The sequence below is a fragment of the Tubulanus polymorphus genome, chromosome 1 (genome assembly GCF_964204645.1).
Source record: "Tubulanus polymorphus chromosome 1, tnTubPoly1.2, whole genome shotgun sequence".
Taxonomy (NCBI): Eukaryota; Metazoa; Nemertea; class Palaeonemertea; order Tubulaniformes; family Tubulanidae; genus Tubulanus; species Tubulanus polymorphus.
Window position 1 is genome coordinate 26,733,646 of NC_134025.1, and position 15,663 is coordinate 26,749,308.

General features: G+C 36.5%; 4 protein-coding genes across 6 annotated transcripts; 2 read left to right on the forward strand and 2 right to left on the reverse strand.

Annotated features, from left to right (window-relative positions):
* The first annotated feature begins 53 nt into the window (after nucleotides 1-53).
* LOC141907492 (cytoplasmic dynein 2 light intermediate chain 1-like) lies at nucleotides 54-2,813 on the forward strand. The gene is made up of 14 exons (XM_074797157.1): nucleotides 54-177; nucleotides 306-352; nucleotides 509-606; nucleotides 699-733; nucleotides 820-889; nucleotides 994-1,082; nucleotides 1,165-1,345; nucleotides 1,623-1,691; nucleotides 1,786-1,863; nucleotides 1,947-2,026; nucleotides 2,110-2,180; nucleotides 2,254-2,351; nucleotides 2,426-2,518; nucleotides 2,600-2,813. The coding sequence occupies exons 1-14, from the start codon at nucleotides 164-166 to the stop codon at nucleotides 2,675-2,677; spliced, it is 1,101 nt and encodes a 366-aa protein (XP_074653258.1). The 5' UTR covers nucleotides 54-163; the 3' UTR covers nucleotides 2,678-2,813.
* Nucleotides 2,814-3,038: 225 nt separating this feature from the next.
* Nucleotides 3,039-7,968, forward strand: LOC141915156 (uncharacterized). The gene is made up of 6 exons (XM_074806576.1): nucleotides 3,039-4,575; nucleotides 4,668-4,829; nucleotides 5,184-5,291; nucleotides 5,377-5,468; nucleotides 5,543-5,785; nucleotides 5,889-7,968. Exons 1-6 carry the CDS (start codon nucleotides 3,261-3,263, stop codon nucleotides 7,200-7,202), a joined length of 3,234 nt encoding a protein of 1,077 aa, XP_074662677.1. The 5' UTR covers nucleotides 3,039-3,260; the 3' UTR covers nucleotides 7,203-7,968.
* Nucleotides 7,969-8,424: 456 nt separating this feature from the next.
* On the reverse strand, nucleotides 8,425-11,320 carry LOC141906189 (cyclin-dependent kinase 2-interacting protein-like). Of its 3 annotated transcripts, none has more exons than XM_074795434.1 (6): nucleotides 11,304-11,320; nucleotides 9,345-9,417; nucleotides 9,087-9,246; nucleotides 8,918-9,011; nucleotides 8,722-8,845; nucleotides 8,425-8,643 (listed from the first exon to the last, which is right to left on the reverse strand). In XM_074795434.1, the coding sequence occupies exons 2-6, from the start codon at nucleotides 9,403-9,405 to the stop codon at nucleotides 8,447-8,449; spliced, it is 636 nt and encodes a 211-aa protein (XP_074651535.1). In that variant the 5' UTR covers nucleotides 9,406-9,417; nucleotides 11,304-11,320; the 3' UTR covers nucleotides 8,425-8,446. The 3 variants fall into 3 exon arrangements, with proteins under 3 accessions (XP_074651535.1, XP_074651527.1, XP_074651542.1); XM_074795426.1 differs by having other exon boundaries at nucleotides 11,201-11,306; XM_074795441.1 differs by lacking the exon at nucleotides 11,304-11,320 and adding an exon at nucleotides 9,515-9,942.
* A 1,009-nt stretch (nucleotides 11,321-12,329) lies between these two features.
* LOC141914954 (nucleoredoxin-like) lies at nucleotides 12,330-14,492 on the reverse strand. The gene is made up of 7 exons (XM_074806309.1): nucleotides 14,166-14,492; nucleotides 13,823-14,092; nucleotides 13,537-13,744; nucleotides 13,329-13,417; nucleotides 13,160-13,250; nucleotides 12,969-13,078; nucleotides 12,330-12,790 (listed from the first exon to the last, which is right to left on the reverse strand). Exons 1-7 carry the CDS (start codon nucleotides 14,490-14,492, stop codon nucleotides 12,605-12,607), a joined length of 1,281 nt encoding a protein of 426 aa, XP_074662410.1. The 3' UTR covers nucleotides 12,330-12,604.
* Nucleotides 14,493-15,663: the final 1,171 nt, after the last annotated feature.

Below are 15,663 nucleotides of genomic sequence, written 5' to 3' on the forward strand. Positions count from 1 at the left end.
GCAATTGAATTGAATTGAATTCAATAATCAACATCCCGCACTTTTAACGTTCAACATTCTACCGTGTAAACATTCTTTACTTGTCAAGTTAAAAATCATCATTAAAAACTAATTTACTAACAATCCGGGTGATATCTCATCACCAGTGTTTTCCAAGATTAAGATGTCATCGAAAGGGTAAGTGTGAATACGACTGATCTTTATCCCTGAGTGCACTATCAGTGAAATAGAATCTAAAAAGGATCAAATTCAATTCAATTTAGAATATTTCATTGCTGAACGAATGACGTTTCCGTCCATTTCAGTGATACCTTGTGGGAAATTGCAATTTCAAAGAGTAAAACAAATGCAGGTAAATAGAAGACATGCAGATATATATTGAATCATTTAATTCACTGGATTGTGGTGTGGTGGACTATTATAGTATTGGTCTTAGTTAAAGTTTGTGTCTACTCTAGTTGCTTTTTGTTTCTAAATTCTAATTCTAAAGATTTTCTTTTTCATTTAGTGAAAGATTCAAGTTCAGCTGAAGAATCGCTATCGAAAAAGGCAAACAACAGATCATCTGATGAAGCCTCGGTCCTTGTCACTGGTAGTAAAAACTCAGTATGTTGCTAATGACACCTTAAAACATACTCTGTAGATCTCAAAGTTCTCGCTTTTCTCAAACTTCATTGATATTTGATTTGTCATTTCAGGGAAAAACTTCAATCATTTTGCGATTCCTAGATCGGTATGTCGGCCATTTTCTTCAATTAGTTGAATTTTTTTCCCAAATTTATTCGATTCCTGAAATCTATGTTTTTTTTAATGCATCAGAGATGAAGCTCCCAAACCAACTACATCGTTAGAGTATACATTTGGAAGAAGAGCAAAGGGACACAACATGGTAATTATAGTCATTGAAACTACTGGAGTTGTGTTGAATTTTAAAGCTTACTTTTCTAAAATTTTCATCCATTTAAAGCTTCAAATGTATTCAATTCATTTTAGGCTAAAGATGTTGGCCATATTTGGGAATTAGGGGGAGGTATTTGGCTATCCAGACTCATTGACATCCCTATCAATGCAAATACAATCAAGTAAGTATGATTCATTTTTGATATGACTTAAGGTTATACTGCTAAAAGAGGTTCTACTTTATATCGTATTGAATAATTTTAGGAGCATATCTCTGGTGTTAGTGCTGGATCTTTCATTGCCGAATGAGTTGTGGATAACGCTGGAAAAATTGCTACAAAGCGCTAAATCTCGTATAAATGAGATTTTATCAGAAACGAAAGGAATGAATATCAAAGATGAGCTGAAACGACGGGCACTAGAACGAGTTGGTGAAGATCATCCTGTATGTAACCAAGATAGTATCTAATCCCACTATACTTGACTATACTATACTATACTATACTATACTGTGTAGTAGGCATACTGTCTGAAATTTACTGATTAAGAGAATGATACACAAACAATAAATTAACTTAACTTTTGCTGCTTTGTCTAGGTTGTACCAGTATGTCAAAATAACTAACAACACCTGAAATTGTTCCTTTTTCTCATTCAAAGAAAGAATCTCATTTTGTAGATTTCTGTTCAATTGCAATATGAGGTTCGTTCATTATTTGTAGGATAGAGATTTGATGGATTTGTTTCCAATTCCTTTGGTCATCATCGGCAGTAAATATGATTTATTCCAGGTAATGTGAATATTTCATTCAGTACAATGAATTTTTCACCAATTGAAAAATATATGGTAAAGTGTTATATGTACATATTGATTTGAAATTGTAGAATTTTGACCCTGAAAAGAGGAAGGTGATCTGTAAAACATTGCGATTCATAGCCCATTCTAAAGGTGCTACATTACAGGTAAAAATTGTAAACTTAATCTGGCCGATTTGTGTTGGACACAATTTGCTAGATTCACAACCATTTGGTTCGTATATTTTCAGTTTTGTAGCTCAAAACAGGAATCCCTCTTAAATAAATCAAGGACTTTAATCACTCATTTAGTGTTCGGTACAGCAGCCAGGTATGAAAGTAATTTAGTTACCTTTCACACATTAAGTTTACTTTGTCTCCCACTGTATAATTTTTTTTTCGTTGGTTTTTCAGTAAAACTTTACAAGTGGACCACAACAAGCCTCTGATGATACCAGCTGGAGCTGACTCTTTACAACAAATAGGTGAGAACTTAGAAAATTATCATTCTGGCTAGTACTATGAGGTGGTTTTACAAATTTTACAAATATCATTCAGGTAGTCCACCACTCCCTGAAGGTGACTTGGGAAGGCTGAATGCTCGAAGTCCTCTTGATCTATGGAAACATGCTTTTACTTCGTCATTCCCACAAGAGGTACACATCTGATCTTTGATTTAAACCGTCATAAAACAGTAGTTCATAATGTAAATTGGTTCATACTTCATTAGGAGTCGAGTAATCCAGCAAATGTGGAAGATCCTGCTAAAGACCCTCAATATGCTGAAATTGCTGTTGACAATATGAGAGCGCAGAAAAACGAGGTATTGAAACAAATTTTTTTCTAAAAAATATGTGAAATGAAATTAGCTGTAATGTTAATAGCTGTATTTATTTTCTTAAAGGAACTTGAACGCTATAGAAAAATGTGTGAAAGGAGAGCAAGAGAAACAGCACAGATTGGATACTCAGATGGGTTCTGAGTCTGAGTGCACAGTCTTCAGTTATATCCGTCCTTTTTTGTAAATTCACCGAGATTTTTTGTTAGATTTACCAAACATGAATTAGAAACTCTTTGTTTCATGTACAAACAATGTCATATATAGAAAATAAATTAGAATATCACTGTTAAATCTGACTTTGTAATCATTTTCATCTCAATTTCTACTGAGTGAATTTGTGACGTAAAGGAGCTGCAGAATTTTCCATAAAATTTTTCTATCCTCGACTTCATAACTAGATTTTCAGCTTTGGTTATTGTGGGAAAATGGATGATTATTGTCCCCATGACATACAATGGGACATGTAGGACAATAATATTCATGTTCCAGGAGGTGGCGACACCTGTCGAACAATAGGTGAATCTCATTGTAAATGTATCTTCGCGTTTTTTGATAATGCGCCAACAGGTACGACACAAAAAGCATCCGATAGCTTAACGAGCACGTTAATACGATTATACAGTTGATCTGCTAGTGTTTTAAATGTTGCACGCGCGCTGTGAAGCTTGCTGAAGCGAATAATCGACAATTTTTATGAACAATTTTCATCCTTTTCCAAATAAAAATGGCCGACGAGCAGCTTCAAACCCCCCAGCAGCAGCCGCAGCTAAACGAGAACGCTATATACTCGGCACCATCGATGGAAGAACAACAATCTACAGAAAATAATCAAGTTGTTACCCAAATACAAGTGAATGGCGTCAATGGAGAGGTTTCGAGTGATATTTTACAGCGAGCGATGGCTGAAGCGTCCGCCGATGGTAGTTTCGATCAATCCACGGATGTCGCGTATACAACGCCTCAAATCATCATTAAAGACGCTTCACCTCCGGTCGATGGCGCGGTTGATACTCAGACAACTTTGATGGCTATAAGCAGTAATGCCGATGGTTCTGACGGAACGAGCTATACGATACCACCGGGCCATATTCTACAGACGGAAGACGGAATTCCGATAACCATTAATGAAAATGGCGAGTTCGTCGTCGTTACTAATGTTAATCAGGTTGATGACAACACTTCTGCGGCGCCGACGGACACCGAGAGTTTACCGATGCCAACCGCTGTGGTAACTTCAGATTCTGGTGTATCCATGATTGTAACCAATCCAATTAATACAATCACCGAACAGCCATCCCAACAGCCGAATGAAGCACCCGGCACACCGACCGTATCGGCCATCGTAAAAGATGATGAAAACAGTAATCCTTTAGATCAGAATGATGAAGATGACGCGCCTCCTTTAGGATCGTCAGAAAATCCTATCCGAATAATTCAACAAGGAAATCATTATACGTCGATGCAGCAATTGACCCCGGATCAGCTGGCTCATATTATGCAGGTTTTACAACAACAACAGGTCTCTAAACCGGTGCAAGACGTTTCACCCGGTTCGACGACGCTATTCAACCCAGAGACTAATACTCGAATCGTTTACCGAGTTATTTATCCATCTGAGCTTCATAAATCATCGGATAAAAAGACACCGACGCAAACGCCTAAAAAAATTCAATCGTCGATGTATGTCCGCGGTAGAGGTCGTGGACGGCCTCCGGGATCGGGACGCGGGCGCGGACGTCCGCCGAAAAATATCGACTCGAGTAGCCAAGAACCGTGGGAGAGAATCAACGACGATTCGATCGACAGCGTGGAAATGTCTCGCGAAGAGAAGGAACTGAAAAAGAGAGATCGGCCGAAAACTCGCTCTGGACGCGTTTCGAAACCTCCGCGTCACATGGTGAAAGATTATCGCCGCATTCATCTCGTCGAGTGGGACGAGGATTACGATGATTCCGATGCCGGATATTCCGATTTCCATGAAGAAGAAGCGCCTGAAAATCAAGAACTAGAAGATACAGAGTCTATCAAGTCTGGTGACGGTAAGTTCCATAGAAAATGTATGCGAATAAGCCACAGTTCTTTCTCATTTAACACAAACAATATTGATATGTCCATGTTAACATTTTTCTAGGCACTGGAAGCGTGTTTTTCAAAGCTCGAAAGTACAAATGTAAATCGTGCGATAAAGCCTATATCAGCCGGTTTCATTTGGGTCGACATTACCAGTTTAATCCGGATCACGGTGAATTATCGGAAGACGAAGAGGAAGATGACATTCAAAGCAATGATTCATGTATGTTTTTCATTCTAGAATCTTACAATTGGAGTGAAATAAGCTGTATCAGTTTTCTAAAGATTCCAGATGTTATTAAGAGAGCGATATGCGAAATGCAATTTTCATGGCCAGGGATCAAAGGGTAAATCCTCAAATTGGAGGTAAATCCTCAAATCTTGGTTACCACCATAGTAACAATCAGGTACCATGGTTAAATAACTGACAAATTTCAAAATGTTATTTGATTATTTTGTCCTCCCATATCCAATGAAAATCAGCCCGAATGAATATTTTCATTGATCCTAACTGAATGATGAAATTAAAATGTCCGATGGTCTCAATCTGTACTTAATTGTTAAAATTTGTTTGCAGTTTCGAACAAACCGAAGAAATATAGTTGTGACACTTGTGGAAAGGGTTATGTTGCCAGAGCTGGACTTGGTAAACATTATCGAATGTTCCCGAATCACGGAACTTTAAGTGCGTTACATTAATACCGAGACATTTTTTATCTATCGTTACATGTACCGGTGAAGTCATAACATTATTTCTGTTTGACTTATAGCTGCCAATGGTATGGACACTCCGAAGGCTTCTGGATCATTTTACCGAAGCGGCACTGAATCTCACGCTCGAAGAAAAGCCAGATTAAAGGAGGTATGAATTCTTGAACAATTACTTAGATTGTTGTTGAATTCTGGGTATTCTTCACTGATTTTCTGTTATTCTAGTTGGTTCGACAGTGCGACGACGAAGAACTGATGGAAATTGTATTGCCTCGATTGTCGAAAGTGATCACTCTTTGGGAGTTTCTACTGATGAAAACTGAGAAAGGTGTTCCATTGAAACCACACGTTCCGGATATATATAAAGAATTCGAATCTTTGCACAGACAGATTCAGAAGATATTCAAGAGTTGTTTGAGGCCACTTTCACCAGATCAACGACCAGATTCTAAAAAGAACATAGTTGAGGTACGTTGACACCTTTAACTCTGAGACTAAAACGTTAGATTATCACTCCTAGCTCTTCCTGCTCTAAGCATTAAGCTAAAATTATGAAATTCTCTGTATTTAGGTAAAAAATGCAGCTCTGGCAGAAAGTTTCAACATGAAACAGGGCATTTATGAGGCAAATGATATACCTTTAACAGACCAGGAATTCCACTATAAACATCAACCAACACCGGGCAGTAGTAGTATGGCTACTAAACGAACATTTGACCAAGTTATCTCTGATCGGATGATCGCATCCCTTAAACGACCACGATTTGAGTCAGATTCCCTCGAAAAATCGAATGGTTTAAATTCCGATACGTTATTACTACCGAATAATATTTCGTCGGATCTCGGTGATGAAAGCTACATTTTGGCTGCAGCTAAGTCGGCAGCCGCTTCCGTACTGAATTCGAGGAGTGAAAGTTTCGCCACTAATAATATCGTTAAGACAACAACAAACAGTAATGTTAACGCCATGGAAATGGAAGAGCAGGAAACAGAAGAGCCTCAAACAGATGTTATACAGATTCTGGATGAGGTTTCTGGTGCTATTCTGGAAAAAACTGTTCATCGAGAACCGAAGATTAACAGAACAGAAGCTATTATGAATACCACGAGAGTTGATAATTCAGTCGGTGATAAAGATCCGATTAGAAATCAACTCATTGACGAGAACGCTACTAAAGTTCTGCCCGTGTCTTATCCTCTTGTCAGCAACAATGAAAACGAAATTATTCAATTCAATCTCGATGACTTGCAGAAGAAAGTCGAATCGATGGGTTCTACAGATACTATTAAAATTGAAATCGATCCCGCGACTTCGTCAAATATCACCTGTCCTAAAGTTGAGGATACTGTCCTAAATGATCCTCAGTCCAATGTTGAACATAATACGAAAGAAACTGATATTGAAAATGAAACAAAAGAAACTGATTTTGAACACGAAACGAAAGAAACTGATCTTGAGTACGATACAAAAGAGACTAATTTAGTTGCGAATAATTCACCAGATACTGAGCTGAAGGCTGAACTCCCGAGTAATAATACGGAGTCAGCTGATAGCAACAACGCTGTTTCAATGATGGATATGAAATCTTCACAACAGTTTTCTAGTGATAAATGTGTTCCACTGCCACCTGCGGACGTCGCGCCGTCGGAAACAGCTCGCCGGGAAGAAGAAACGAGCGAAACGAATACAATACAAGGTCATTTAATCGCGCCGAATATCATTCAAACAACAGACGGCACGATATTCATCCAACGAAATGATGGTACAATGATGCAGTTACAGTCGTCTAGCGGTGAGGTGATCGCGTTAGAAACTTTACAAGCGTTAGTAGCGATGGATCCGACTCAGTTACAGAATGTGCTGGATCAAACAGAAAGCTCTTGATAAAATGTTTGTTTCGTTATGCGCTCGAGTCGAACGTGACTTATTGTGTGTCGTGTTCGTATCTAATTTCGTTATTGAGACTTAATTTCATGGAAAAATTGAACTACCTGGTATGACTAAATATTACTTTTGCTACAAGACATCCCTATCCATTTGTACTAAAGTTCAATTTTGATAATGCACCAAAATATTTGATCTGAAATGAATGATATATAAGATTACTTGGAAGAATTGATTTTGTTCAGCTTATTGGTAAGCATTGTTTTAAATTTTTGGACATTATATATTTATATTAACTAAATCAAATTACGTGGAGCTCCTATTCGACCTTTTGTATAGAAAATTATATAAATGAAATAATTTGTACATAATAAATTGAATGTATCTCTTTTTCGTATCTTGATATGTAAAATTCATTCAGTTTCAATATATGTTACGCGCTGGTTCTTGTATATCCATTGGCAGCTGGTTGAATATATGTAATAAATAACAATAATGTAAATATAATGTGTAATAGTAGATGTTGTTTAGAGAGATACGGAAATTATTATTAAAACTGTATTATTATCATTTAATTAAGCCTCTTGTTGCCCAGACTTACTGAGTTTATGTTAGTTGTTATTATGGTACCTCTAATTACATGTATAACGATTTTCAAAAAAGTTTCTTAATCAATTCATGTTGTAATGATCGCGACAAAATATTTTTACTTCCTTGGATGATCATAAAAATTAAATTTTTTCGATTGCGTTTGGTACCACTGCTACAATCAAAGTTGAAACAATAAACATTAACTTGTAAATATGAAATAATTTTTGCATTTTCCTTTCACTTCTACGGTTGTCAGTGTTGATATTTTGAATTTTCCGTTTGTTTCTTACTTTACAATCTGCTTAATTCAAAATTCATCTGGTTTACAGGAAACCCGGTCAAAAGTAATTTTCTTGTACATGTATATTGATGAACAAATGGACTGCAAATACTGTCTGGATTAGACCAAACTCCAGATTAAGCCGATCCGGATGCGGATTTGATTGAACATAGATTCTCTCAATTGCTGATGCTGTGATAGTCGGAGCCATGCCAAGTGTCATCTCCATTTTGGGGGTATGCTTTGTAGCGGTTGAAACTGCTGCATACACGCCCTGATAGTCACTTCATAAAAAGTACCCTTGTAAATAAAAAAGTGGGAACCTACAAATCTATGTAGTACAAAACATAGTTCTTTTGGTGGTGTTTGAGTTTTATTTTAATCCCGTATCGATTAACATACTTTCTAACATGAATTTACTATTGGATTGTACGTATATTTGATGGATCCAGGCAGCACTATATGTCATTAATAAGTTTCTATCCGTTGTATGTGCCACATTCTCTTTAATTGTAACCTTTACATCGTATTCCTTCGTATACATCTCTACAATCTCCGATGCAACATCAGCTGAATTATAAACATTACTGACAGTTAAATATAGATACTTCAAGCAATACGAACACGTCCTCATCTAAATGAACTCACCGAATCTGCTCACCGGCCAAGTTAAAAAGAGTGGAGCTGTATCATCACTTTGTTGATGGCTATCTAGTTCAGCTATTCCCTGTAAAGACTGGACGACACGTTTCATTTTTGAAACCACTTTCTCCTGAAAGAAGAAAGAGATAGTTATCGATGTATCTTATGTGCAGAGTGACTGATCTTCATGTTAATACTTTACCATCGAGAATATAATTTTTTCTAATCCGTCACAATGAGGTTGTAACTCATCTGGCATAGCTGATGATTGTTCAGAATCACTATTTGTTGCACTTCTGCAATCGATTGTATTTAACAATTACTTAATGAACTGTTCAATTTTGAATGCGCTCTACTGAACTGGTACTTACGAGATTTTGATGTTTGATATGCTACTGATTAAGTCTGCCCCTTGTGATAATAGCTTATCCCACTTAAATATCTGATTGTGTAGATCAGCACAACTATCTTTCACTTTACGGCTTATACCTGTGAGGTTTCCTTGTTGTTTGGGTGTACGACTTTCCACAACTAAATTACGTTTTGTTAAAAAATTACATGTTTATTGGCAATTAGCACACCTTGTAATTTACTCAACCTTTCAATAATACAGTAGAAGCATATTATACCTTTGGCAGGTGAGAATGATAACGAATTGTTTGCAGCGCCATTTGATTCCTCTTTGCTCATCTCGCCAATTTACTGAAAAAATGTCAAGATGCGTTATCATCTGGATGTGTTACCATATCAAAGATGAATAATACATTATCAGCATTCCTCAAATCAAATTTCTTTTCACCATTTTAATCCACATTGCGAGTAGGCTATTTGTGAATTTTTCTTTTCTCTCAACGTCTGCAACACTGTTTTGAACCATTATGACACAACCAAGAATAGGATAATTACTAACAACCCGAAATCTACAAATTGCTAAAAATGTTTTTCTTTATTTAACTGCTCAACAATGTAAAGTAATCATTAGGCTTCACAAAATGCATAACATAATTTCAAATCGAGTGGTGATAAGATACTAATCATTTGAATGAGAGAAAATAACGATTAATGCTTATGACAATGAGAACAAATTTATCCTAATATTGGGTAAACTTGCGGCCGGTTAGTTCTAAGCGCATTCTATTGTAACATTCTGAAAGAGTTCAGTGCAGAAATGAGTACAATAATTTCAATAAACGAGTCCTTTTCTTTACAACATGGCAATCATCTTATCACAAGTTTGATTCACAGTACTCATGTAAACTGTTAGCGCAATCTCCTGCCTGTTTGTTATTCGCTTTACAAATGTCCTTCAGCCATTCAATAAATAACTCGTCATTCTTTTTCAGAAGCAGATATTGACCCAAAATAATATAGGCCTGAAAGAGATACAAAAATATTACAAACATTTAAGATATCGATGTGTATGTTATACTATGGCATTTTCTAGTGAATTCTATAACTCATCCTGATTGGGCAGTACTGATGTTGAGCATGCACACTAAGGTATTGGACTGCGCTAAACCTAATCCTAACCCTAAAATCCTTACTCTGACCCTTTTTTCTATCAATCTATGGTATTGGCAAAATAGTGTTTACTAGAATAATACCATTATAAGCAAAATATCCACTTCCTTAAAATAGACAATGATCAACAATTGGCCGTTCCTAAATCATTTTCAATTCTCTATGTAAAGAAGATGGGGAATAATTTTTTGGCCATGCTCGAGATGATTTGATCTAAGTAGAATCTACTTCGGTGTTTGTGATTCTACCTTATCGCATCCTTTGTTCTTCAATCGTTCACCGAGGACTCCACCGATTCCAGGCAGTTCAGTCACAGGTTTATCACCCATTGGTTCCGATACAAAATTCCGATGTTTTGCTGATGTTGACGACATATTCTGAAAAAAAAAATAAATGTTGATATCACTAACTTGTTTCTAACTTGTGAGGGCAAGGTATTTATTCGTACAAGGGGTATAGTTAACGAATTACCTTGACCTTCTGGTAGTACTCTGTTCCTTAAAAAATCAGCAAATTGATTGTAAATGGGAAACTGTAAAAATATCCGTTAACAGGACTATATATTAACTCATCATCACAGCTTACGAAACTGCTTTAAACAACACTGATACTGATATTGATAGCGCAACTGCCACATCACGGTGGCGGGGTGACCTAACAAGTAACTGCTGCGGTGAGACCCTAATGATTGTTCTCGTTTATTTCTCTTACATTTTCACTTCATAAGCAATCTTTGTTTGTTAAGATTATGATGAATTAAACAAACAAAAGTTTGAATCAACACGGATTTCTATTCAGACTGAATAAAGATATGAATTGGATTGTCCTGCTGGCGAGTGCCACACCGTCGTCACCAGCGCAGGCAGTGGTGTCTATGATGATGGAGAAAGAAGACCGGCGCTGCATGGAGAGATCGACACCCAATTTAAATGCATTAATCAGTTTAGTTTAGGGATATAGTTACCTAGTTCGGTGTATGTGATTATTGTGCCGACTAACGGTCATATATACATATATAGCGGAGAAATTTCAAGCAATAAGAAAAGTTTTTGACCGGGAAAACCTACTTGTAAATACGGTCAATGTTGACTCAGGGTGCGTAATCAATCAATGTCAGTCGGTTCGAATCCCGAATATCGTATTAAAAATCGTCTTCCGCTTCCAATATGAAAAAATGAATCAGGACAATAATGTGGAAGTAACTGAAACCCGATAACTTTGCCATTAGAAATTAGGAATAAATTATAAATCCTCTTTCGCTGGAAAAGCTTCAGTCAAGCTAACCATACGTTTAAGCATAGAATTTATGATTTTCTTGACAAACAAACTTTGATTAATTGTTCACCAGTCAGGAAAATTTGTCATCAGGAGCTAATCGTAAAGTTTGCTTTTTGCGAAGTGAGGGCTCTTCATTCAGGTGAACGTTTTGAAGCAGTGAAATAGAAACCTACCTTACTTTCCGCTTAATAAAATGAGTTAATGATGTTCTTGACCCTCGTTAAACAAATCTATTTCATTTAATTAATTATCCGTAATTTAATCAATTCATTTACACCGCAAACAGGTGTCTTTTTGTTCTTTGCGTCAGAGCAATCGGTCCCTTCTAGATCCAGAGTACGCGGTAGTTTGCTGGCAATAAGGAGAACTCTGTTTTAAATGGTAGAACGGGTATTCAGACAATATGAAGGTTTACATCAGGAGAAAAATATCAGCAATTATCTGGATTATCATAATGGCTATTTTACAGATCTCGGTGTATGATAGTAAGTTGATCAACATAAGTTATAATTAGACGAATGGGACTCTTACATATCTCACCGGATGCGCGAAATTTGCAGAATTATTTTACGTATATTTCTTTTCAGATGTAACTCATCCGGCATCTCGAAACAGTAATTATTACATTAATTAATTAATAATTTACACTATTAATTAATGCGGATCCATTTAGTTTATTTTCAAGATATTCGTTACCTTCCACTGATTCCTCGAAAAAGACAAATAAATAACTAACTAAATTGAATATGAATTCTAAATATTTTACTGTATCATACATTTGTTTATTGCGAACTATCATATTTCAGGAGGTCATGGTGGTAGTTTATCACAACAATTTGGTCGCTAGTTTATCACAACAATTTGGTCGCTGATCCCTGTACAAAATAAGAACTTACTCAGTATAAATCTCCTTATACATATTTCCATAATATTTAATCAAAATAAATCTTTATGCAATACATTTATCTATTTATTTAAATTGTTCTTTTTTCTATTGGCCTTTTAATCATATAAGCTTATTTCAGGTGAATATATTTGATTATATTTTCCTGGAATTTCTGTAGAGATTATCCACCGCAACACATGCTCGTTATTTAGGAGGAAACATTTGCCTTTCGTGCTTTTCGACGAAATCTCTGATGGTATATTTGGTAACTTTGTCGTTCAATACGGAAGCTTGTTTGCTCTGGGGATCGATGATTGCAACGAGTGGAATCGCGTTCATATCGATGTGGAACTGGTCGCATATTACTCTTACCAGTGAACCATTCTCAACCTTTGAAATTGGAAAATAATGTTTACTTTTCAATGTTAACAAATCTTATCATCAACGTTAGTAAATTTAACGATCAAACGATCTTGCAGAAGTTAAGCTGGCCATAAAAAAATTCACTTTAGAGGTCAGACATGCCACTTTACATCACCGTCCTACCAATATATAGGATAGAACATACCTTTCCGGAGTAGAAGAAAAACAAGTCCTGTTTTTCTCCTTTTTCGTGATATTTTAATGCAACGCCGTAAAGTGACGTTTCAGCTTCTTTTAATTGTGCGCTTGAACCGTCTAAATACAAAATATCGAAAATAATTCAAAACAAATATCAGCGCTGATGAAAATCCACCAATTAAGGCCTAAAATCGATACCTGTGACATAAAGTAAAAATCTCTTTTTCGTCAGTTTGCTCAAGTGCTTTGAGGTTAATTCATGTACCGGTTTGGGAGGCCACGGAAAATCCTACAATTACGAATCAATTACGTTTTCTTCAATACCTTCACTACCAATCACTTTGAAAACGCTAGTCATTACACTTACTTTGCAGGTTGGATCTTCCCTGAGGTGTAGACCACCTTCGGAAGTTATAACATCGAATTTCTCATTCAAGACTATCAAACGTGGGCATTCTGAAATAATAGATGCTGTCTTACATCCGTTTCATTGATTAGATATTTACTCTTCTCTTGCTTGCTTTACGTCGCCCAGGTCTTGGTTCCCCCAAGACTAACCCTATTTGATTACTGACCTGTTATCGCTAACGACGCCTTCAAATTCATCCTCGATTCGATATCTGCATACTTGATGTAAAACCAAGTCATGCCACTGATATACTCTTCAAACTGGCATTGGTCGTCATCTGTACTGACAAATATCAACTCGAAGTTTTCCCCACGCAATTTTAAATCGCTATACATTGTGTGAACCAGTGGAGTGAATTCATGTGATGGCGGACACTATAAACAACACGGCCTTACGTCAGAAAATCTGCATTATCTATTTCGTAAAAAAAAAAACGGTCTAATATAAGTTACCTTGTAGAAATGTGCGGAAAAGAAGAGACAGACGATTTTTCCAGTAATGGCCGAGAATGGAACAGCGACTTCATCGCATTTAAATGTTTGACAGATCTTCGCTGTTTCTAGAATTGTTTTCACTCGTTTAGGCTTCCACGGAAATTCATTGCCGTTTGGGTCATCAATGATTTTATCCTTAGCGTCCTCACAGATTGTCTCCCCAGTTATTCCGTCCACTAGTACCAGAGACGGCACTTTAGTGACAGAAAATTTTTCTTGAATTGCTCTCTTAAAACAAAAAAGAACTCTTTTAGAATTTACGTTTGGAGCGCTTTATTAAACAATAAAAAAATAACCTCACCTGACGTTCCTTTTCCATCGGATGAAGAGCCAACCAAGGCATCAATCCTAGACAATCTCTCAAATTACCCGAATTCCGATCAGCAGCTAACAATATTACTCCAAAAGGATTTTTCAAGTTGTTCTTGTTATAAGTCCGATAAAATTCAACCAACTTAGATGTATATAGTCTACACGATTCAGACCCGGTCGTCGAAAAATACAAACCAACCACTTTAAACGCGTGAATGACTGTTTTAAGCGGCACATTTCTGCCTCTGGCGTCGATAATTGAATCCCCTAAAATATCGAACACCGTCCTATTTGCATACGTGAATGATAGACTCATTATGAAAGTACAAAAACGTCATTCATGGATTAAATTAGAAAACCATAAAACCGCTACTAAATTCACTTAACGAACGAATCCAACTGTGATGCACTGCATGAGGTATAGAAAGCAATTCTGAAATTCTTGTTTGGTTTTTCTGTTATAGAGAACGTGAGAATTGTTTGGTTGGTAATGTGGATATTTATTTCCAAGTCGTCAATGGTCCTTATGTGTTTGAGTAAAACCTTCCTTTTTAAATATGTTCAATATAAGAGAACAAGTTATAATTCCCAGCTCTTATACAAAGTACAAACACAGGAATTGAGTTTACTGTTGGGACTCGCGTATTTCGTAATGAGGTCATTATAAAATTGATAGGCCCCAATTACCCAGCATGAAATCACTCCCTCACAGGAAAGAAAGTACACCTACCCGAAATGACGCAAAACAACGGGCTTGAAAATGATTTCTTTTGAAAATGCAGTTTTATCCTATCGCACCTGGACGAACAGTTAAAACAAAGCAGCTTCCTTAATCTAAAACTTCCTTCAATTGATTCACGGCAACCTTTTTCGTCAGAAATATCACAATTTATTAGTCATCGTTATCACCCATTTCGTGAACTACAGGCGATGATGGTTAATACAGTTTAAAAAGACCGGTTTTAATGACAGAATGGTATCATAATATTCCATTAATTTTTTAGAACCGATTAGAAACGAAGCGCCATACCCACTTTTCTGTTTGAAAGTTTTTAGTATAAATTATAGATAAATGACAAATCAAAATAATCTTTACGGATCAGAAAGGTTTCGTCGCTTAATCACTGTCCATATTCGGTCACTGGAAAATGTAAATTGACTAGAACTATATAGGATTAATCGACGTCCCCGGGGTAATAAGCGAACAAGTCCAGCGACGTGCATTAGTCGGCCGTGTTTACCAATTACACACTAAACGGCCGAACCTAACTTCAAATTCAAACATATATTGGATTTACTTGAGCGATTTTCAGTTCAAGACTTCTGCAAGCACCCAATACACATTAACGAATGACTTGTTTTCCAGTACTGTGTACAGGTGTAATAGAGGTAACCTCGGATCCCGTGTACATATTCAGGCATAATCATATACGTATATGTGTCCGACGGAAAATGACGGATTAGTGTGTAAAACATTTTTTAAGGGA